The sequence below is a fragment of the Episyrphus balteatus genome, chromosome 2 (assembly GCF_945859705.1).
Source record: "Episyrphus balteatus chromosome 2, idEpiBalt1.1, whole genome shotgun sequence".
In the NCBI taxonomy this organism is placed as follows: Eukaryota; Metazoa; Arthropoda; class Insecta; order Diptera; family Syrphidae; genus Episyrphus; species Episyrphus balteatus.
The window spans coordinates 94,592,947-94,617,842 of record NC_079135.1 but is presented as its reverse complement, the minus strand read 5'-3'; the positions used below and the strand labels follow the sequence as shown (position 1 = coordinate 94,617,842).

The 24,896-nt window shown below is 29.8% G+C and overlaps 1 protein-coding gene and 1 long non-coding RNA gene across 25 annotated transcripts in view; one reads left to right on the top strand and one right to left on the bottom strand.

Annotated features, from left to right (window-relative positions):
* LOC129912729 (inositol hexakisphosphate and diphosphoinositol-pentakisphosphate kinase) overlaps positions 1 to 24,896 on the bottom strand; it is a 57,460-nt gene that overhangs the window by 29,887 nt on the left and 2,677 nt on the right. For 2 of the 22 annotated variants that reach the window (XM_055991103.1, XM_055991113.1), the window contains exons 1-5: positions 10,834 to 11,632; positions 4,912 to 5,256; positions 4,750 to 4,840; positions 4,378 to 4,680; positions 1,080 to 1,284 (exon numbers count right to left, since the gene is read on the bottom strand). In XM_055991103.1, coding sequence (XP_055847078.1) covers positions 1,080 to 1,284; positions 4,378 to 4,680; positions 4,750 to 4,840; positions 4,912 to 5,256; positions 10,834 to 11,022 — 1,133 coding nt within the window. In that variant the 5' untranslated portion in view covers positions 11,023 to 11,632. Of the gene's footprint in view, positions 1 to 1,079; positions 1,297 to 4,377; positions 4,681 to 4,749; positions 4,841 to 4,911; positions 5,257 to 10,833; positions 11,643 to 18,028; positions 18,082 to 18,320; positions 18,588 to 24,896 lie in introns of those variants that run through there. The other 20 variants (XM_055991102.1, XM_055991109.1, XM_055991123.1 and 17 more) reach the window with 20 other exon arrangements.
* On the top strand, positions 19,291 to 20,098 carry LOC129912731 (uncharacterized). Of its 3 annotated transcripts, none has more exons than XR_008771896.1 (3): positions 19,291 to 19,347; positions 19,772 to 19,903; positions 19,988 to 20,098. It is a non-coding gene; the product is annotated as an uncharacterized LOC129912731 (long non-coding RNA). The 3 variants fall into 3 exon arrangements; XR_008771895.1 differs by having other exon boundaries at positions 19,301 to 19,543; XR_008771894.1 differs by having other exon boundaries at positions 19,301 to 19,543; positions 19,660 to 19,903.

Genomic DNA, 24,896 nt, shown 5'->3' with positions numbered 1-24,896 from the left:
AGAATAAAAGACTGTGATATAAAAGGTTATACATAATTTAGTCGCTGGAACTATCCTGTTATCAATTTCATTTCAGGTTTAAGTTTGCAATAAATCAAGGAATGATTTTTTTTAATCAATAAATAACTAGACCCAGGCTAAGAATTAGCTCTGAATGGTAATGTTTACTGTCGTAGTACACAATTATGAGACTTTTTAATGTCAAAACAACCTTTACTAAACCAAAGTATACATTGTCATATGGTAATGGTTTAAAATTGTTTCTTTCCAGCGTAAACCGTTTTTGACTGATACGTACATTAATGTTGGTACATTCTAGGTATTAGGTATTTTTTCAAACTTGAAAACTATGTTCGAAACTATTCCAGAAAATGTCATTAAACAGCAGTCATCAGAATCAGAATAGTTTGGGACAGATAAAAAGCAAAATGTTGTACCTTTCATTAAAATTTTTTTTTTGTGAATTCAATTCAAATAATCACTGCAAAGCTAATCATAGGATAAGTCATCATAGACATTAGACAAGCCATCAAATGTCCCTTCCCTAAAAGAGGAACATTCAAATGAATTTAACTCAAAATAAATTTTTTCCAATAGAACTTTGTGATGAACTTCAAAATGCATTTGAAATAAGCCATTTGGGGCATTATTTAAGGTTTTCTCATTGAAATAAGGCACATTTGGAATGTGGAGTAATTTTGTAGGGTGGTATTTAACTCGATCAGTAGTAAGGCACCGCCACATACGACTATAGCATAATTAAAAATATTTTTGAAGCGTGAAGTACCCTCACGGTCACGGGTGACTCTGATAAAAAAAAGGAGTTTTGGTATTTTTCGATTGTCTTAAATACTAGGAGATGTAGAGAGGCATCTGATTTAAGTGAATTTTTGTTTACATCTTATGCAAATCACACTGAGTTTTCAAATTAGGCGAGTGTTCCAAATTTTAATTTTTTCAACTTTTTTGTATGTATTTTATGAACAACTATCGATACAAATGTGTGTGACAATACCTACAAGAAACATTTTATTTCAATTAGTTAGCAATAATTTTAAATATGTATATAAGTCACTTACCTCAACAAATCAAATCCACAAACAGTTTGTTTAAAAGCTAAGCACACTTTACGGGATATCAATTTTTCTGCGTTGTTCAAAATCACCGGGTACCGAATTTCTTTACCCTCACTATCACGTTCAACTTTACCATCTAGAGCTGGACTCTTTCTAGCCTCGGCATGTGCATAATCTGGGCCAACGGTATAGACTTTAACGTCCGTACCTGAAAAATACACTGAGTTTTAAAAGTAATGTTTGAATCTTGATCTATAATAAACAAATTGGTCAGATTTGGGGGGATTTTTTTTACCAAAACACTTCTCTCTTAATATAGGGTTTGAAGGCAGTTTGATATAATATTTTTTTTTTTTGTTTTTGCAATGAGTGAGTTGTAAATGATCAAAAACAAGTAACTTATTTGGTTGTTTATTTTTTTTTTCTTTTTTAATGGCTCAATGCTACAAGAACACATTTTTTATATGATTTTTTTTTTATTCATAGCCAATTTTTGTTATCTGAAAGCAAGTGCAAAGAATGAAAATATTTTGTTTTTCTTTTTTTTCGTTGTAATAGAACTAAAATAAAAAAAAAAGTTAAATTCATATACTTGTAAAACACATTCAATATAAACTTACAAGACAAGAGACATGCTTGATTAAATGGAACATTTTTTTTATTTTTTTCACATTAAAGATGATTTTGTGTACTTTATACTCTAGAACGAATCTGTTCACTAATTTTTTGATTTAATATTTCTTACTCTTCTATTGGCTATATTTCAAGGATAAAGATATATTTAATTTAATGTAACACCGAATTTAATAAAAATTTATTTTATTAAAATATTTATATTTCAATTAATGTTTCTCATTTTCGAAAAAAAAACATTGAACAAAATATTAAAACCACATAATATCTTCATAACATTAAGAAAGATATTCTTATATAGATCTGGAAATAAATTAATTAAATGTTTAAAAATAAAAGTAAAAGACAAGTTAAAGAAAGTAAAACAATTACTGAAAATAATTTGTTTGGACGAGAAATCTACAAAAACTAAAACAAAAAATTTAAAATTAAAGATAGCCTTTTCAGTATCTAATAGCTAGACATTTTTTTGTAATTTAAACTAAATTATTACAAACAAAAATTATTCACTTAAAATAACAAAAATATTATTAATAAAGGATAATGGGCAAAACTGTTTTTAAATCTACTGCGAGCCAGACCTACAAACGTTGCTGAAAAGTCAGCTAATACCTACCTATAAGTTAAGGATTCGTATTTACGATGTTTTTACATCGAACTCAAGATAACAATTAAACGTTGAACGAATAATTAAATTAGTTTTTCAATAAAGTTAATATGATCACTAAATAGGCAGGGTTTTTTTATTTTCTTTATTGCCATTGAGTAGCACCATTTTTTTCGGATAAAAGAAACAATTACTGCAAAGTTTTAGGTTTATCGTAGAGTCTGTCTGTCAACAACAATAAACTATCTCCGACTTTGAGGACAAGTATAGTAAGTATTCTGAAAAAAATTATAAATGAGTCTCTCTAAACATTTAGAACACCAACAGCAAATTTTGGGAGTGGAGGTATAACCAAAATCTGAGTATGCAGTGGTATTGCCTTATGCGTTCTTATAACGAATTCAAGTCTGGCAGCTTTAAATCGCGGCTTTATATTGTATTCGGGGGTTTTAAAAACACAAGTTTTCTAATTAATGTCAGTACATAGGCTAAATTAACATAAATTCACATTAATTGTTTTTTTTTTTTAACTAAGTTCATACCCATTTTTTTTATCAATTCTTTTCCTGTCAATTTCGAACAAAAAATATGGTGTATGCAAAAAATGCAAAAATTTTGTTTCCAATTTCATTAAATATTTTCAATGAATGTGTTTGAAGTTTCCAAACTACCTGTCAAGAAAAAAAACATAAAACACATTCTGAACTGTTGCAATGCAGTTTGCAGCCAAACTTTTAAATATGTACACATAAAAGAACCTTTAATACAAATGGGTTTTTTCATTGCAAAAAAATTACATTTTACTGTTTGATCTGAAATGTATCTATAAAAAAGATGATATGCACAGTTAATTGAAGTTTAAAAGATCCAAAATCAGTTTTTTTTTACAGATGTGAATACAAAATAAATTGATTTTTTTACCAATTGTAAACCAACAAATTTTCGAAGGGGAATAAGGTTGGAAGGGAGAGTTGTAAGCAAATAACTCACATCTTCACACGTTCTAAATACTTAAATTTTGATAAAATTCGCTTAAACTTACAAATAAAATGTTTCCCAAAAACCAACTTAAGCGCTCTAAGAATTTGGTAATTTTTTCATACCAAAACTTTGAGGTTTTCTATAATATGCTATTTCTGGGAAATTTCTAAAAACCCCTGCTTAAAACAAGTGGTTTTGGGAATTTATCAAATTCTTCAAAAGTGTTGCTCATATTATTTGGTGAAATGCAAATTTTGCATCTTAAATGAAAAATTTCTAATAGAGTTGTACAACAACAAATCAAAAAATTACAGTTTTGCAAAGGTCAATACTTAAACAGCATTTACAACAATTGGAACTTTTCCAAATTTAGTTGGTGCTTTTTAGTTACAAGAAAGTTCTTTTATATATGAGGTGTTCATAATAATAGTGGGTCATGTCTACTTCTCTCTAAGTTGAATGTTTTTTTTTTCAAACATTTTTTTAGTTTCAAAAAAAGGAGCTTCTCAAAGTCGTGCTTAAGTGAAGACTATTTTGAAATTAACTTTAATTTTTGTGTGACTTCAATGTAATTGCTAAAATACTCTAAAGCTATAGTGATAGAACCATGTTCCTCTATGTAACACATACCTACATTAAGTTGCTTATTTACTATAGAATATCTTATTATAATCGGTATTTCGTAAATCAATTTACGTATTTTAAAAAAGCTTTCATGCATTGTATTTATTAGAACGAACATCACAAACAAAGGACATTCAAGTTCACAAAAAAAAACGAAACATTACAAATCCATGATATGATAGATATGTAGATGTATATATACTTACAAAAGCAGCAAATAATAAATAAATATATGAAAGCATCTCTTATGTCTGAAATGGTCTACCTGTTTTGTATTGTTATTTTTAAAAAAATAAATTTTCTCTTTTTAGTGGGACATTGTTTTTTGCTTTCGAATGCAAAAAAAAAAACTTAACAAAACAACAGTATGAGGGGGACAGATTTATACAGTTGCAAATAAAAACGTGAAAAGAGAAGAGTCAACAAAGTAGGAAATTTGAAAACAAAACAACTTACCATCGGTTGGCATGAAGTCCTCATATATAAACGAACCAGTTTTTCTTACTCGAGATTCTGGAGAATAAACACTACTTCGACTTCCAATCTGAAAAACAAAAGAAAATTTGTTAGTTTGTTGTTTTCGAAAGTGTATTGATGATTTTACTTTGCGGAAGAGTCTTTGACTACCGCCTCCAGCTGATGTTGGATAGTAGATGTAAATATTGTGATCTTCTGCAGAAACAGGCTTTTCCACAAATGGTTTGTTAAATGTCACTCCATTCACTTCTACATGATCCTCAGACTCAATCAATTCGTGTTCTATAAAGAGATGTGAAAAAATTCGTTAAACAAAAGAAAATAATTGAAACATTTTATGAAGGAACTTACGTTTAGGATCTGGTGAATCTCTATCTAAAACAGCATATCTTGGTATTTCAATTCCTTCGCTTTCCAATATCGCATACACCCTTCGGCGATCCTAGATTTGATTCGAAAGAAAATAAAACCTACAGTGTCTAGAAGTGTTTCGAATATATTAAAGACTACCACCTGTATATCATACTGCATATGCAGATTATTTATGACGAATGGTCTTCGCAACTGGGCATATTGGATAGCTTTTTCCAATGGGAATCCTTTCGAGTGGAATGATATTAGACAATCGACAATTTGCCATTGATCAACTGGTTCCTTTAGTATCACATCTTCTTCAAAAACAACCATCTTTATATACTCAAACTCTTGGAGTCGCGTTAAGATTTCTTTCATGGGCTTTGATTGGGTTTTCTTTGACATAGCACATACACCGACAACAACTTGTTTGCCAGAGCATGATGATATGCTGCAATCAGAATCCATGCCATCGTTGCTCTCACCGCACATGTCAATGTCGCCCTGAAAAATAGAAAAATGGAAAATTTATTAGAAATTGAAAATGAAATTGGAAACACATAAAATGTTAATTTTTTTTATTAAAAGCACGCACTAAGCAGCATATTATTTTAAATTATAGAAAAACCATATTGAGGTTGAAACCCCCCAAAAAATACATGCTTTTCATTTCATTGTTATAAAGATTTTAATCAAATTTCCAAACGACAAAAAAATCACGTAAAGAATGTTAATCACGAAAATCGTGATAATATAAACAGTGTACATCAGGCATGTCAAACTTGCGGCCCGCGGGCCGCATGCGGCCCATAACGCATGGCATAACTCTGCGGCCCAGTCCACATTTTTTTGATTTTAAGTTTTTATTTTAGATTTTGTGTTCCCACCAGCAATATGAAAAAAGGCTTGCAGATTTATGTCTTTGAAAGACAAGATATCTTGATTTTTTTGTTACATAAGTCATTAAGAGTAATGAGTTACCATTAAGCTCCAGCCTAACTAACCTTTGTCTTAGAAAAAACATGGTAAATGGAATACATTAATGTTATCATTCTTCCTGTTTTTTTAATAAATTTGTGTTATAAAAATTTTAGTTTTCATTTTTTCCGCGGCCCATAAAAATTTTGATCTAGCTGTTTTGGCCCTTCGTAACCATTGAGTTTGACATGCCTGGTGTACATCATTACATGTTCATGATAATTTGGTATTAGATAAAAGTTGGCAACAGGTTGTTGTTGTCACCTACTCAGCAAGTAGTCTTATGTTTGTTTGGTATAAAGAATTTTTATACATACATAATTAATAAAATCACACGAAATTTTTATTAAATTAAACATATTTTTTCATTAATTTGTACTTAAATGGTTCATGATGTTTGAGTACATAGGAGATGCAATGGTTTTGAAAATGTTAACAGAAATTTTGAACACTTACACTTGCTCTGCCCAACATAAGTTATTGACGAAACTGAATCTTAATAGAAAACTTAAGTAGAGTTCTTAAATAAGCTATTTGCTGAATTTATCATTTTATTCAAAGATATTTTTGATACTTTTTTCACACAGTTCCTATATTTTCGCAACTTTCACAAAAAACTATGTTTAAATTCACCCAAATCAATAAAAAAAAACCTAAACATAACAACAATGTATAGAAATTTGAAGTTTCGGTAAGTTTTGGAAAAACGATGACTTTAAACGTGACTAAGAATAAATTTATAAATAAGACAAATCTGGTGATCTCAGTATTTTATAGAATAAGTCCAGATCCAGATTTCTTGAGCTACAGTCTAAACCGGTGGAGAGATTTGCTTCAAACTTGGTAAACAACGATAGAAATTGGAACTTGTTTTTAGGGTTAAAATTGCTGTATCTTCAATTATGTTTATTTAAATAGAGATATTTCCAATCATAAATACTTTTTTTGCAGACCAAAAATTTTGTTTTGAAAATAAAAAATGATCTAGCGCTGTGTCTTTCCATCTGCATGGTAAAGTGCATTGTGCATCTTATAGAGTTAAAAAAGTTTTTTTTCGCTTAGTAGCGGTCAACTTTCAAAATACATTTTCTCATCCAGTCCGTTTGAAGGTGAGAAACGGTAAACATGAGTTTGTTATTAAAGTCCTGTTTTTTTGTGTGTTGCTGGACAAGTTTAAGATATTTTATTGGAATCAAATCAAAGGTAAAGCTAAGCACTTTCTTACCATACGCAAGTTTTTAAGATATTGGTTGATAGTTTTTTTTTGTTCTATTCAAATTAGGTACGTGTATATTCAAATTTAGAAACACTAATAATAATCGAATTAAAAAATCAAAGATTTTAAAATAAAGAAAATAAAATCTTCTTTTAAAATTTAAAACGGGCTGCACTTTAATACAAATTCGCTATTTAACTCAATAAGTACAAAAGACCACAGCGTTCATTTTGATTTTCTTTTCTAAATAATTAGTACTTTCGCAGATATTTCAAAAAACATCGAGCTATTCCCAAAAGTTATTTATATTAAAAATGCGATTGACCCTTATTTTTTTATAGCAGACAAAATTCTTCAACTCATCGACCAAAACAAAAAAAAAACAGCAGAGCAGTCAAAATTCAGCAGAATTGTAGTATACAGGGTGTCCCAAAAGTAATGGATCAAACGAAATATGCTGATAGGTCAACTTTAGGACTCTCAGAATTTGGTAACTTGTTCATCCCAAATCCTTACGGTTTTCGATTTAATGCAGTTTTTGTGAAATTTCGAAAAATCCCGACTTTGCAACAGTATTTTGCTTCCTCCGCTCATAATTGATTTTTGTTTTTTACAATTTTTTCACTAAAACATTGCCTAATAATAAGAAATAGTTAATTTATCAAAATATTTTTTATTTCATATGCCATTTTTCTGCAAATTAATTAACAGTTTCATGTTTTATAAAAACTCAATTTCTTTCTTTTATTTCAGAGCAACACCCTGAAAATAATTTGTATGGTGTGGCACTGGTTTATTATTTTGAGAACTTGCTGTGTTATTGCAGTTTTCAAAAATGTATAAAAATTTTCAAAGTTGAAATTAGAACGAAAGATATTTTAATTTGAATGCAAAAAAACAGACGATTTCAGAGCAAAATAACAAACAAAAATCGAGGCTTTTGTTCAAAAAGAAATAAACAAACAACAGTCGAGAAAATGTGTTTATTTTTCTTTGTTATTTTGCTCTGAAAAGCCCTGTTTTGTTGCTTTTAAATTGTAATATCTTCAGTTCTATCTTCAACTTTGGAAACTTTTATACATTTTTGAAAACTGCAATAACACAGCAAGTTTTCAAAATAATAAACCAGTGCCAAATCATACAAATTATTTTCAGGGTGTTGTTCTGAAATAAAAGAAAGAAATTGAGTTTTTATAAAACATGAAACTGTTAATTAATTTGCAGAAAAATGGCATATGAAATAAAAAATATTTTGATAAATTAACTATCTCTTATTATTAGGCAATGTTTTAGTGAAAAAATTGTAAAAAACAAAAATCAATTATGAGCGGAGGAAGCAAAATACTGTTGCAAAGTCGGGATTTTTCGAAATTTCACAAAAACTGCATTAAATCGAAAACCGTAAGGATTTGGGATGAACAAGTTACCAAATTCTGAGAGTCCTAAAGTTGACCTATCAGCATATTTCGTTTGATCCATTACTTTTGGGACACCCTGTATAATATAAATAAATTTATAAGCCTTTTTGATTTTTCCTATGATTTTAAGTTTATTTTGTGATTAATATCTATTATTTTACCATGCATTTGTATACGAGTATGTGTATGTTTTCGTATATGTACACTGAGGGAAAAAATAAATTGAAGTTAAAACGTCGTTGTTTCAAAGTTGAACTACTTTGAATTATGTGACTTTAAGATACGAAACCATCAAAAATTAACTTTTTTTTTCCACGTTGATTTTAAAATGTTCATCTTCAATCTTTGAATAATAGTTAAATCAATGTGGTTTTCATTGATTTTACGTTGTTTTATGGTGGCTTTTCCCTCAGTGTATCAATTTAAACTATACTATGATTTGATAAATTACATACTTGAAAAAAAAAAAAAACAATAATAATCAAAATGTTGTGGACTATCACTATCAGAATAATCAAAGTTCTGTAATGACTGTAATGATATATTATGGGTAATTTAATGATGGGATCCCGTGATAAATTTAACTAACGGATGAAAAACACTATCAATTATGGAAAATTATTGATGTTTACAATCAATATTTTGATAATATATTATTATATACATAAATATATGTTTACACAAACATTGATACACATTAGTTGATGAGCATGATCAATCGTTAACATTAAAGTGACATTACTGTTAATTAATTTAGTTTCAAGACAAGACACTTGAAAAAAAACGATCTTAATCATCATCATCATTTATAAATCGACTTATTTCTTTAATGCAAAGATAATGGTAAGCTGTTTAAAATAGAAAAAATTATTGCAACACTTTTAGTTTAAAAAAATTTTTCAAAAAAAGCAAAATATTAGACAAATTTTGCTCTTCACGATATTTTGTGCTATGGGTCAAAAATCGATTATGTTATTATAAGCACCTCTAAAACGTACTAATCAAAAGCTCAAAATTTTAATGGGTAGGTCCTCTTCATCATACATTCTTTTACTTCATTCGTTTATTAAAATTATGTTTATTATTTTTGTTAATTTTTTTTAAATGATAATTTCGATTTTTCGCATTGGGTCGCAAATATTTTTAAAATGGCTAAATTAATGGAGTGTGTCAAAAAGAAACTATTTAAGGTGTCAGATTTTAAACAAAATGGGACGTATTCATAATTGATGTTTGTTCTATAAAGCAGCTGAAACATTGTCTACGAAAAAATAGATTTTTCTAATTGAAATCATAAGAAGTACTCACGTACACTATGGCGTATGCATACTATTTTTTTTTTTTCTAAATTGTTATTTCATTGCTATAAGTTCTGAGGAAGTCACAATTTTTTATTTTTCTATCTATCGTTTTAAACAATAAGAAGCAAAATTATTTGTGGTTCAAAAATTTTGTTGGAATTTTAAAACAAAAACAAATACATAGAATTGAGGCGATACACGATACGATAATTAAAAATACTTTTTCCATAAACCAACATTCAAAATCTTATACAAAAAACTACAAACAGAAAAAATATTTCACTGCTTAGCTTATCTTTTAAAACGCGTCACCTGTTACGTGTTTTTTTTTTTTTGTTTTTTTTTTTGTGATTTCACTTTTTTTCTCTCAAATATCTTGTCAAAACGTAAACAAACAAATTCATAACAAAACAACTTTAAATTCTTAAAGCAACCTTTTAAAAATGTTTAAACCAAAAAAGCAATAACCTGAAATCCATGTCATTATAATGTCTATGACTAAGAAGGTAAAAGCTATTTTAATAAAATAAAATTTAAATCTATATTTAAAAATAGGCCACTCCAATACATCATCATCATCATTCATTTGTGCAAAAAATATCTCCATTATTATAATCATAAATATAGCACAAATACAATTTATATGCATCAAGAATAATTAAACTTAAATATTTTCAGAAAATATTTTTAAAACACAAAAAAGCCCCCATTATCAAGTTTAACCAAAAAATAAAACAAAAAAAGATAATAATTTATCTTAATTGTATCTTTGTGAGAATTCCATTATTTTTTTTTTTTTGCACGACTCGAGGTATTAAAATACAAAATAGAACGTACTTGAACTTATTTAAGTGATAAAGAGCAAATCTGATAACAAACTATTTTTGATAGATAAAAGAAATTATAAAACACACTTTTATTTAATCCACAAGCTTGAGTAGCTATTAAAATAGGTTCTATAAGCGACTAAAGTGGAAGTTAGGTAGCTTATCATTGATCAAAGAAATAAAAACAAAATCACACGTTCATTTTTTTTTTCTGGTGACATTGAAAATTCATAGACCAATGCCCTGAATATTTCAAACAAAACAGACAAAAACAGTTGTTCAAATATTTCCCAATCAATATTTCATCCACGATAACTTTTTTAAAGAGACAATTTCCGTACATTTAAACAATCATCACAATAACAGATGTCATCGGTCTCTCCTAGTTCTTCGTCATCATGCTCATGGGCAATGTCTGATTTGACAGAATCAACATCGCTAGGATCAAAACTACTGTCATGAACTCGACGACGTCGTCTGCGATTTAAATTCTTTAGACGCCACCAGTCTTTAAGCCAAGACCATTCCATTGTTGTAGAAACGATAGACAGACAAGTGGAATCTGTCAACGTTTTGTTTGTTTATTTTGATAGGCAAGTTTTTACAACTTGACTGAGCGCGCGACCGTTGTTAATGAGGTGAAAAACACAAGCTATAAATCGTTAGAATCAACAAACAAATGACAGCGACAGATCAGTTGAACACTATTCGCGCCAGCTATAACAACAAAACAAAAGCTGAAAAGAAATTTTCCGTTAGCGAGGCGATGTTTCCGTCTCCAAAACACCGTTGATACTGATTTCCCGTATGTTTAATTGGTCGTAATAAGCGTGAATTGTGATATGAAGGCCTCTTTTTTGTTGTGATCTCATCAGAGTGCTTCAGAAAGCGTATCTGTGACGTATTATCATAATCAATACCCTCTCTCTTTCTCTTTATTTCTCTCAATTGTAGACAGCAAAGCGTCAGACGAAATGGATGGCAGATGGTTGTCGTTCGTTCTATATTCTTTAATCTGGTAGGGGTTGAGGGTATAAAATTGATCGAAGTGTTAATAAGTAAATTGCTTATTGCATAATAATAATTTATTATTGAATTGTGATGATACACAAGTATGTGGTAGTACAAAGAATAGTAGAGTTGTAAAAAAACGTCAATTGGATCAATAAGAGAGACTGCTTCAGAGCTGGAGCTAAAGGGGTACTTTCAAGGTCTTTGCGTTAACATTTCATGGTTAAGAAGTTATGTGGACCGACAATCCTTTTTGACAAAAAATTATCCAATTTTTAAGTTTTGTTTTAAGTTACAGAAACATTTTTTTAGTGAATCAGGGTGAAACGTTTGGAGAAGCTATTCTCGACATAATAAAATTTTACGTTTTTGTGGCCATTTTCTACCGATTTTTTTTTTTTCGAAAAAATCAATTTCTTTCAAACTATTGCATTCCTTTAAAAATAAATAAAATACAAAAAATTAGGTAATGTTTACAAGTTTAGGTGTATTATTTAAGCAGAATTTTGGTTTTTGTTCTCGATTAAAAGCTAAAATAAAAAAAAAGTGTTTGCGAACATCCAAAATAACGCCAAATAAATCAGGCAAAAAAAAAACCTTGTTAGGGCTTTCTTTTATACGGAGATGAAAAAGACACTTTACTTTGTTCCTACAAGATGTTATTGACCATTAAGTAAGAATAATTACAATAATTTTCTCAACAGGAACGAACTAAACATGATTTTTCTCCAAAAAGGAGCTTAGAAATATGTTGACAAAGCTTCCTATCAGACCAGTAACCTTTATAACATAAACATAACATAAAAACCTTCTTGGTGACTGAATCTCACCCTCAACAAAACAAGGAAGTTGTATTTCTTTTAGAGGTTCAATCTCCCTCATATGGATCATGTCCATTTGAAAATTAAGCATTATACAGAACTTTGAGAAGGTCTTTCTCAGAAACTAAGGTATAAAAAAGTTGTTTCACAGAAGCTCTATGTTTTCAGACTGTATTTCTTTCATTTTATTTAATATATTTTTGTAAGATCTTAAAACATCCAACTAATAGAGAAGTGGACTTGACCCATTTTATTATTCTGACCGCATCGTATAGCTTCGTTTTTTTTACCTTGGGTGTGTTCGATCTTCAAGCAAGTCCTTATATCAACAATTTTCTTGGTCAAAAATATTTGAAACTTTTCATGATCATTTTCGTTCTCATGTTTGAAACAAGGAAAACATTTCCAGGAAACTATGAACTCACGGTAGCCCGGTAAAAAAAATTATGTTGGTCGAAACTAGGATTGTAAGAATATCAATTGAAAAAAGACGCATTTGTTCGTGCATTTTATTTTTTTTTTTTTATTTGTAATGGAAGGGAAATACATTTAAGAAAATTGATTTTTTACAACCCTGATCCCAATGTTTTTAGATCTGAAACGTTACGATAATTCCCCCAAAAGCTTCGGTTGAATGATTTTTTTTTATTTTAATAGATTTTAATGTAGTCTTACAGTTCATGCCCTTTTATCCTGACAACAAGCAACAACTACAGTTCAGATTTGAGCAATTTTTGAAAAATTGACAGCCTTATTTGTAACAGCGATTTGCAACTTTCAATCGATAGTTGATAAAAATTAAATTTCGATATCTTATTACTTAATTAAGAAAAGTTTTGAAAACAGAGAACGGCCCTAACCGTTATTAAATGAAATCTAATTAAAAAAAATTTCTTTAAAAAGTTGACCAGTTTTCCTATATTCGATACTGCTTCCTTTAGTATCGAAGGTTTTTGAGAGAATATTTTTGCAGCGTCTTCAGCCAATAATAGAAGAAAAAGGTCTTATACCTGAACACCAATTCGGTTTTAGAAGCAAGCACTCGACGATTGATCAAGTGCATAGAATCACCGATGTCATTGAGAAAGCTCTTGAAGAATAGAAAATTTGTTCAGCGGTCTTTTTAGATGTGTCTCAAGCTTTTGATAAAGTATGGCACGAGGCTCTCAAATTCTACCTGAAGGACTCTTTACCATTCTTAGAGAATATCTAGAGAACAGAATTTTCTGCGCTAGGCACGGAAATGATTACTCAGACTTTAGGGAAATAGTGGCTGGGGTACCACAAGGTAGTATTTTAGGTCCCATTCTGTACCTTCTATACACACGCGATATATCTCAAACTGAAAACACAATTGTAGCGCCGTGGTAGACGGGAAAAAAAGTAAAGTTTTCCTATAAATTCGGTTTAAAAATCCCAAATTTCCGTATTTATCAACTATCGATTGATAGTTGTAAATTACAATAAGGCTGTGAATCTTAGCCACTTCTCTTCTTTTGGATTTTTGTGTAGAAACAGACTTTTGGAAACAACTTTCCTCATTTACAAATGTTCTCGACGTCCACTAACTGCACTTTTATTTCAAGTGTTTTTAAGGACTTCAAGATTTTAGGACACAACAGGAAGATGGTTTAATAACCAAAGATTGCAACACAAATTTTTTAAATGATGGTTCAAGGAAAAAGTTAAGTGTTCAGTGCTGAATTCTGATATGAATTTACAAACCATCTGTCGATATTCTTGTCTGGATATTCTGTTTTAAAGTAGCTTTGGAATAATGATAAGTTATGCGAGTTTTTAGGGATAAGCAATTCATCAAGCCAATGTATTTAGCTAGACTAGGATGCCAAATCATCATTTGTTTCAAACTTACGAATTTCAATTTTTAGAGCGTTTTCAATTATTTTTTGCGTTAATATTTTGACAAAATAATAAAAAAAATATTGATCTATAAACCATTAATTAAAAATAATTTTCGGCCTACGGCCATGACTTTTATTAATTGACAGTAAAAGCAGAACACTTAAGATTTATCGCAACAATTGTTATCTGAGATTTGTCTTTTTAATTCATTAGTCTGGTTAGTTTATTTTTTTTTTTTCTGATAAACAAAATACATAATTTGTAATCGCTTTTGATTGGTTGACAAACAAATGATTTAAGTAAGTTTGTACTTGTTTAACTATATTTACTGAGAGAATATTTTGTTTTTTTTTTTTTTAATTGAGTATCTAGAAGTTTTTCAAGTGACACAACAGAATTGGTCACCATATAATTAAGAATGTGAAATGACTGGTGTTGGTAGCAAAGTCGATAAAAAAAACCACTAGCATTAATATTTTTATAGTGAGTTAAATAGCAACTGGATTTTTCTGTTTGCAATTGATTCTCGCAGGTTCAAGCATCAGGCAGTGCTTTGAGCCAGTATATTTAGAGTTAGATAGCATTAAATAAAATGTAAATAAATTAAAGTCAGTTTTTTTTTCCAATTTCTTTAATATTGAAATGTTTTAAGATTTTTAAGTAGGTAGTTTTATATAAAATAAACAAAACACTGTGACAAATTAATAACACTAAATTTCAAAAAGTACAAATTTTGACCAAAGAATAACTGTTCCTGAACTCACATCTTCACAAAATGACCAAAAAGACATTCTCACTAACGAAAACATTCGTAATCGAGTTAATTTTACACCGATAAAGATCTAACTTCAACTAACTTTTATTCACAATTAAAATACAAATTGAAAACTTCTTCAAATTGGTTATAGATCGCAAAAAAAAAATGTGAAAATTGGCATACCTATAACATTTACAACAAATAGAAGCCAGATAAAACCACATCTTAGCAAATATCGTCTGTTATCAATTTTAATTAGATTTTTCTGTAAACAAATTGCAAAAGGGGGGCCCATTATCGCAGTTTCTTTTACGTTCGATGCGCTCAAGACTCCCCCATTATAGTCATTATTCAAGGCAAACATTTAGTTAAAGCAAGCAATTTGGTTAAGTATAGAAAAAAAATTACTATACAGTAATCAATGGTTATGTGCGTTCATAAGAAAATCGCAGTATTGAAAAAAAAATTTAAGACTGTAATAACCATATATTAAAAAATCTGAGTTTTTTCCCAGAAACCCAAAATAAACTGATAAGATAGGTACATTAAAGATGAACTAATAAAACTGAAACAAAATATAAATACGTGAGGGTCGCGCTTGATTGGGTAGTTGTTTAATTAAGGGTAGTTTTGGCATTTTTCGTAATTGAAGAAAACCCCCTTTACGAAACCGAAACTAAGCCTCGGATAAGGATTTATCACACGTTCAAGATTGGTTTCTGGAATGTGAGAACGCTTCTCGATACTGGAAATGAAGGATCTCATAGTCCCAGATTCCTTCAACTATAGAGAGACAGTTCAAGCGGTACAAGGTGGAAATCTTAGCCTTTATAGAAGTGCGATTGTTGAGATCGGGAAATACAAATTTGCAAACTCGTAACCTTGTATTGCTCGACTCTGGAAATACACTATGAAGCGTTTTGAAAGCTGGAGTTGGACACGTCACCATCATAAAGTATTGCGCCTCAACAGGGTAAGTGACGAAGAGAAGAAGGTGTTTTACAGTCAGGTAAGTGCCGCCTACAAAAACAAACCGAGCGGAAAAATTCAGCCAAGTCCTATGAAAAAGTATGTATTTGGCAGTTGCAATGACAATGCAAAGATTTGTGATCTATCAAGATTGCGTGCAACCACCCGCTACTGCATCCCCAAGTTTGACTCCGATAAACTAAACGACTCCGCCACCTGCCAACAACTATCTTTCTCACCAAACCAAAACAATTATCAGCAACTCAGAAATCAACTCCACCGAAAACCATTAGAGGGCTGTGAAAAATGTTCTCACAACAGGTGTTGAAAATAAGCTTTACGAGAGTGCCTGCAATGTAGTGCTAGGCTGACGTAATATCTCAGTAGCAAGTTGCAACATGTTGACGAAATATGTCCACAAGTCCAGAATTCTTGTTGTGTGGCGAGGCATAACTACACTTCTTGTTTGTAAGATAGGTCATAAACATTGAAAAATAATACTAGCCAACAATTTTCAACTTTTTAAAATTGTATAGATTTGGGTTCAGTAAGCTCAAAAATCATACTGGTTTTTTTCTAGCAGCTTTTGAAGTATTTTTTTTATTTTTTTCATATTTGAAGGATTATTCATACTATTTTCTAAGTTTTTCTTATTTTGAGCGTTTATTAAAATTTTACAGACAAATTAAGGTATATTAAACTTAATGTTTTTGGGGTCAGTAAACCTAAAAATCACATTCATTTATTTCTAGGAGGTCTATATTTTGAAATATTTTAGTTTTGCACATTTTGAGGGTAAATTCGTGCTAATTTCAAAGTTATGCTTATTTTAACTTTTTGTTAACATATTCCATACATTTTTGTTTCGAACCTAATGCATTTGGGTTCACTAAGCCTAAAAATCACATTGGAGCTCTATTTTTTACATATTTTATTTTTCACATTTTGGAGGTAATTTCACACTATTTTTATAGATTTTATTATTACAAGCGTTTTTAAAGTTTTGCTGTTAAAATTTATTTCGAATGTTCAAAAGTAAAATAAAAATACAAACAATTTTTTTTTTTTAAATAAAAAAAAATTGTGAATTTCTATGTCTTTTGATGTATGAATAATTTAAAAACTAGAGGTGCTAGGAATCAGCACCCTAAATTTAGTAAGAAATGATGAACACCGGTCTGGAAAATTTTTGTGTGTTGGACAGTGTAATTGTTGAAGATATGACATATTATGTAAAGCAGTACCGAAGTGATGCACTGTGGCGTATGCGTAACTTTTTGTTTTTGCTATTTTTATGAGGATTTAATTTTGATTAGTTTTCGACATTTTAATTTATTCAAAATTTAACAAAAATTTTGAGCAGAATAAAATATTTTGTTCACAAAAAAAAAAAACAAAATCGAGCAAAAGCGCAAAGTTTAAATTAAAATGGTTAGTTTGATGGATTGTTTGAAGCAGAATGTTTGAGATTTGTAGATCACTAGAACGTGTCCTACCTTGGAAAAGTTTCCACTGTTCGTTTGTTTTTATTAAGTTTAAAACAGTTTTTTTTCTGAATAATGTTTTTGTATAAAATAAATATATTTGTTGTCCCAAGGAAAACAAACGAGAGTTTGATTGGAGCTCAAAACCAAAAAGAGTTTTACATCTTTTTTTTTTTTTTTTGTTTTCTAAAAGTTTTTGTATGCAATAAATATTCTCCATCAATTTGATAAAAATTGGACTGTCATTTTTACAGTTTATCGCTTTTTTTTATCAACAATTCGTTTTGAATTTATCAAGCAAATAAAATGAGCATTTATCACCGAATCCAGATGAAATTATGTTCATGTTCAACATTTTTCTCCTCCTTTCGTTAAAAATTGACTCTCAAAATTATAATTAATATTTGCGTACAGAAATTAGTAATACATGGCTAGCTCTAAAAATATTTTTGATTAGGTTTCAAACGCAATTTAAGCAAGACGCACATAACCGTTAACTACTGTATTAAGAAAAAAAAAAAAAAAAACAAACATTAGAAACAAAAAAAAACGCAAGTAACAGCATTAGAAAAAAAAATTACAAAAAAAAAAAAAACAAATATTATTATAGGTTTTTAGGTATATAGTTCACCCCGTAGGAGAAAGATGAAGATCTCATATCCATTTGTAGTGGAGGATTCGGTTCTAGAAGAGAAAGAGAAAAACATTTTTAACAAAAACCAGGCCGATAACGGTAGGTAGATGATTAATAAGAAAAAAAAAAAAAACTATCTTCTATTTGCAATTGCGCAATTATTAGTTAGGCCAATTTGTTCTTTCTTTTTTGTATTAATTTTTTGTAATTGTAAACATGATAATTATTGTGGATGGGGGCGATTTTTAAGCATTTTTAACTTCAAACTGTTTTTTTTAATTATACCAACCGGATAAATTAGGAGTTGAATACACATGAGGCAACGGCTTAAACCCAAGACGTTCATTATGATGCCGATTAGGCGATGGTTCTGTTGGTGCAGCAGCTGATGATGATGTAAATTTATCGAAGCTATTGCCCATTTTAGTGCTTTTTTTTTTAAATCGTTTTTGGGTGTGTTTTGTTTATTTTCGTTTAAATGAATATTTTTTTTTTTTTAATTTTTTGTATCGTTCTTGTTTTACGAAATCATTGGTTTATTTTGTATAGATTTCGTCTAAAATATTCAATACTAATTAATTCATTTAAACCTAAAATTTATGAAAATTTCCTATTCTTTTGAGAGAATAATGAAAGACAGAGCAAAATTAACGTTTGCCGATTTATAAAGATTTGGTGAACAATGAAAAAGATTCAAATTTCTTAAACGCCTATCTTCAAGTGTTGTCATTAAATAAACAATAATTGCTGTCCTTACTTCACTTTTGTTTAAAAAAAAAAATGGTAAATTAAACGAAGTGCTTTTTGGGCCTTTGTGTCGTAACGATTCTTTGAACAAATCTGTTCTCTTTACCTCTTATGCTCATATTTTGTTTTTTTTTTTCAATTATAATTGTTATTCGCCTTGATTCTTTTCGTCCCTTTTCAATTCTGTACCATCTTCATCAAAGCCACGCAGAAACTTCTCAGACAAAAGCCTTTACAAAACTAAAATGCACTTAACACCACTCAATTCCTTGCCTTCAATTTATAAACCCGAAATAATTTAAAAATGTAGTAAAATTTTCTACTTAGTTTTCTAATTTTTCTTAAAAAACAAAAAATTGCAATTTATTTCTCAAGAGAAACCCCATGCAAATTAACTTTTAGCAATTTTTCTCCTATGTGTCCCACTCTAAAACCTTGCTAAGTCTTCACAAAAAAAGAAAACAATAAAATAAACAATTTTTTTTGAAAAAGTTTAGCTATTTATTTCTTCACTTTACTCTCAAAGCAATGCCAAATTTTACCCAAAGCAACTAACCACTAACAAAGAAGTGAGAAATTATTAAAATACACTGATCTTTATTAATCCTAACATGATTGCTATAAATTTACTAAATAAACCTACATATTTGAGACTGTCATTTAAAAATGAAAGTTCAAAAATGGGTGAATATTTTTATTATGAATGATATTTAAGTTGCATTTGCTTGAGAATTAAAAATTGCAAGCTACCGCTGTGAAAATATAGTATGTGCTGACAGAAAATCTACTAAATTTTAATTTTATTTTGTTATTTTCTGTGTGTCTTGACGACAATGAGTGCAATGAATGTATATATTAAAATTCATAAATAATATTTTTAGCAATGTGGTTTTCGAAAATATCAATTTAAAGAAGAAACGAAAAATCTTGAACTTGTGTGCTAAAAATGTATAAATATGATAAAATTCTTATTCTAATTTTATCTAAATATAGACAAGGAAGTTATAAAGATCGACACCATAATGATCAGTTCTATGAAATAAACATTTTTAGCGATTCATTTACACGAATTTGCAAACAATTTTAATTTTTTGAAAGATTATGACAGTAAATTTCAAAAGTATGGTAAGTGTTATGGCATTTTGTCAGTCGTATACATATAAGATTGGATAGTCATGAAATCTAAAGAATTCATTTCCTGTTCCTTAGTGTTCCGAAGAAAAGAAAAAACAACAAGGAAAGAATTTGAAGAACTTTCAACTTGCACAAAAGAATTTATTTTAGAGCAAATCAGAAAGAAAGGAAATGATGAAGTTAAGATGCTATGAGATTTTTGCAATATGCCAGAAAAATACTCGGACTTTGTTAATTTTGATTCATTTGATGGGATTTTCATGAAAAAAAAATTGTATAAAATTTTTAGCTTTATTTTAAATGTTTGTATAATCAAAGAAGAAAGGACAAAAATGTATCAAACTTGGTCCGAATGTTGAAGAGTCTAATTCTACTTTATATTGAGAAATTTTTACAAGGGACCAAAAAAAAATACAATGGGAGTAAAAAGCTGCAGCTAAAAATAGAATATGAGAAAACCAGTACTGAGAAAATAAACTTATTTTGGAGCTTATTTATAATCATCGGAATTGTAATGGTCTTTAATGGATAAATAGAGGCATTTAAAAATGAGCACATAAGAGGATATAATGTATGTTCATAATGCACGTGAGGACAGAAAGATTCATGAAAATTCAGAAGCGACGTCAAATATATATGCATATATTCTTTTTGGCTATAACTTTTCACCCCAATGGTATTTTTTTCTTTCTTGGCCCCATAGTAAAAATTACTTTATAAGTAGCATTAGTAGGGACCAATTTTACCAATTCTCTTTTCTCAAAAAGAAAATTTGAAGTAAAATAAAGGGCGACTTCATAAATACAGGACCGCAGCATTTCTGCAAAATAGAACTTTTATTTCTTCATTCAAGGACTGTATGTTGAAAAATGTATCCAACTTTTTAGAACTATTTGTTTTTGCTTCTAAGCACGAGTATTAAATTAGTCAAAATTCACTCGTTATTATAACATTATCAATTCTTTTTTTGCAACTGCTGCAGACTTTTATGAACTCGCCCAAACTCTTATTCATTTTTTTTTTGTTTTTTTTTTTTTTTGTTTTTTGCAATTGCTACAAGTAGCATAAGTCAATTCTTTTTGTTCAGCTTGGAAATTTCGTTAAAGATATCAAAGGATATAAAAAAATAAAAGTTATGTGAACTAACAGGGTCCTCTACTTGAAGAGTTTAATATCTATTCTATCCAGAGGAAAAGGCCATTTATGAAACAATTTACGAAAAAGTGGAACGTTATTAGTGTCATAGTTTCGAAGAAAAAATAAAAATCCGAGTGAACTTACAGATTTCTAAAATTTTTGAAGTCAGTAAAAATAATTGTAGTTCTTTCTTGTCAGCAACTAATACAAAATCTTCAGGTGGAAGCTCTGCAAGCCTTTCAAGTATGGGTTTTCCGTTAAAATATCAAGAAAAAAAGTCACGATCTGCTCAAGTATAAAAATGGTATTTGTTCTTTTAGTAAGATTGAACTCTTATGACTGTAAATTGATACAAAACTATTCATATATAGGTACAATATACTGTGTTTTAGTAAATATTTTTAAAATATACATTTTAAGAGTTATCAATCATGTTTCTCTCCAATGAAACAGACAACATGTTAACTGTCCCACCCCTTTCAATGGCTTTGGTCAAAGTTTTTGTAGAGACCAACAACTAGGTAAATAATATTAATTAGTTCATTTATCCTTTATAGACCACACAAAATAATATTTACAATTTTTTCCATTTTCAATCTCACACTAGTGGCCTATTGCACCAGTTTACAAATTACAACCACAAATTTGTACCTACTTGTAATTCACAGTTATTTCAAATTTTGTATTTTCTTTGCACGTACCTACTACAAATAATTGTAAGTAAAACTTACAATTTATGCTGGGAATTTGTTAGTCACAAATGTTAATCACAGTTTTGTTGAATGTTGCTGAGTACCAGCATATCGGAACATGTATGCATAATAAAGAACAAAAAATGTTTGGCTTCTTCTACACACCATTTTTTTCACAAACTGACATTAATTTATGGTCCTATTTCATATTGTGCAAGAGAAAATTACAATTAAGTAGTTTTTTCACGAATTTTGTGATTGTAATTTACAATTACAAACTTATTTTCGTACAACTAAAAATAATATTTTTTAATAAATTTGTAATTTGTGAAATACAACTACAATTTTGTAATCTACAAAATTTTATAAAAGACAAAACTTGATTTTTTTAACAAATTTGTAATAAAAATATTTGTAATTCACAAAATTGTAAGGTGGTGCAGTAAACCACAGAAGGCCAAGCCAAGAGAGATATCGTTGGAGATGACAGCTTAACACAAACAATGTGCTAAGATATTGCTTCAGAACAGCTACTGAAACTCATACTCGTCTCTTCAAAGTGCGAAATGTAAATTTTTGTGGAGGAAAGAAAAGTCGTTTCGCAAAAAAAATGGAAATTAGACCATTAGACCGAGATGATTTTACAACTTGAGATAAAAGGTCATTTGTAAAAAGATCAGATCTATCTCAAACAAATGAGACAGGATGTCAAGAAAATGTAGGTACTAAATAGTGAGAGAAGAGCTTAAGCTCATTTTTTTTTTTTGCAAATGTTATATCATTTTGAAAATAGGTTAACCACCTCTTTTCTACAACATCTGACTCATTAAATTGTTTTGGAAAGAACACCCTCAGCTTTACATATTCACACTACTTCTTCGGATCTGGATCTTCAAGAACAGTGTTTGATTAGATGTCGTTGGGTGGAACTATCCTCATGCATGCATTCCTCCACTACTACCAGTCAGTTTACTCAAGAGTTCAATTTCGGAATGACTGTTAAGAACTTTGTCCGAAATTCACAAACAATGTGGAATGTTTTTCCAGTTTAACCCTTTCGGAATCCAGCGTTACTCTTATGTAACATTTTTATTAAAATTCGTAAAAAATATTAAATTAAACAATTTTTTAGGTTACGATGGCTTAATTGAAAGATAATAATGCCTAGTTACTGGATTATTACAAAAAGTTAGTCAAATATCATACCTTTAATTTTTTTTTAACGAGAAGGGACTGAAATTCACATTTTTTTTTTTTGCAAAAAAAAATTTTTTTATTTATGGTCATAATTTTGAAAAAAAGATATAAAAAATGTTAATGCAGAAAGTGTTTTGTTTTTTTGCTTAGAAGAAGTAGCATACATTATAGTTTCATAAAAAGTTATTTTCTCAGTTCTCCGACTTTTTTTGGTGGTCATAGGCAGTGCATGTTACTTACATGTAACATGAGAAAAACAAATTAGTTTTGCTATTTATTATTTTGGAAAATAACTTTTTGCTATTCATATTTCTTAGTTGTGATGTTTTTGACAAACACGGACAACAACATCAGCGCTGAAATCAAACGGAGAATTACTCTTGCCAACCGCTGCTACTTTGGTTTGAGAAGGCAATTGACCAGCAAAGCCCTCTCTCGAGCAACTAAGGTGTCTCTATACAAGACCCTTATTATCCCAGTCCTGCTATATTGTGCAGAAGCATGGACTTTAACGAAGGCGGATGAAAACATCTTGGATTGTTTCGAGAGAAAAGTTATTCGTGCGATTTTTGGTCCCGTGTGTATTGATGGTGATTGTAGAAGAAGATACAACAACGAGCTTCACGGGTTGTATAAGGACGCTAACCTAGCCAAGAGAGTGAAGGTGCAGCGCCTGAGATGGCTGGTCACGTGGAGCGCATGGACAACAATGCTCCGGCCCGGAAAGTTTTCGACTCCAACCCAGAGGGACGGCGCAGTAGAGGAAGACCTCGTCTGAGGTGGCGCAACCAAGTGGAAGGGGACCTCAATCAACTTGGCGTGCGCAACTGGAAGCAGCGAGCTAAGGATAGAGCTGGCTGGCGAAGCTTGTTGGTTGAGGCTCAAATCCACAGCGGATTGTAGCCGCCTTACGGCGCTGGTCACCCTAAGTAAGTAAGTAAGATGTTTTTGACCCGATAATACCGAAAAAACATTTTTTAATATTGATTTTCATAGCTTGGGTTCGAAAGGGTTAACTTTTCTTTTTCTTTAAAATTCAAAAACTAATGTTCATCGGTGTCTCCGAATTAGCCGAATTTTTTGCACCCAAATGTATAAGAGATGAATAAATGAGTACCTATAAAAAAAATTATTTTTGTTTTAATTTTTTTACATCTTTATTCAACAACATACTATCTATCAATCTCAGGAGATTTTTTTCTAGCTGCACTTAAAAACACTTTGTTCTACTTAATTACCCAACTTTATTAGTTTTTTAGATACTTAATCGTTATTATATCCACGTTAATGGATGATAGAGATTTTTAATGTAAATGGGCAGGTTCAGAAACGTTAGGGACTAGATATTTAAATAATGGGCAGGTTCAAAAACGTTAGGCACTAAATATTTAGGTAATTTCTCGGTCTCTGATTGGTCAGCTGTCAAAAAAAATCTTTCCAATTTAGGTAATTTTATTGGAAAGCTAACTAAAAAGTTAGGCAAGAAAATTTTCCCTAAAAATTTAGGAAAGTTTTTCTTGTCAACATGACAGCAGATTGTTTTTAATTAAAGAATTAATTGAGCAAATTTGAATTTATTTGTGTGAAAAACGAGTAAAAAGTGCATTATCGGTTATAATTAATATTATTTATTCATTAAAGTTAAGTGAAATTTGGTGTCTTCCCCATGCGATCGGTAAAATACTTGAGTTAATTTCGAAATTTGACAATAGCCTCATATCCAAACTAATTTAGGCAATTTACTCAAATTTCCGTTCAGAAAATGACGTTGCCTAAATATCTAGTCCTTAATATTTCCTGAACGTGCCCAATGTTATAAAAAAAAAAAAAAAACAATTTCGAAAAATCGATTCTCACAATTTACTAGTAGGTATCAATAGACCAGTGCCAATCCGGTTTTCAGAAGGCAAAAGTTGTTAGCAGCATAAGGGTGGTGGGAAAATTTAGGATAAATGGTA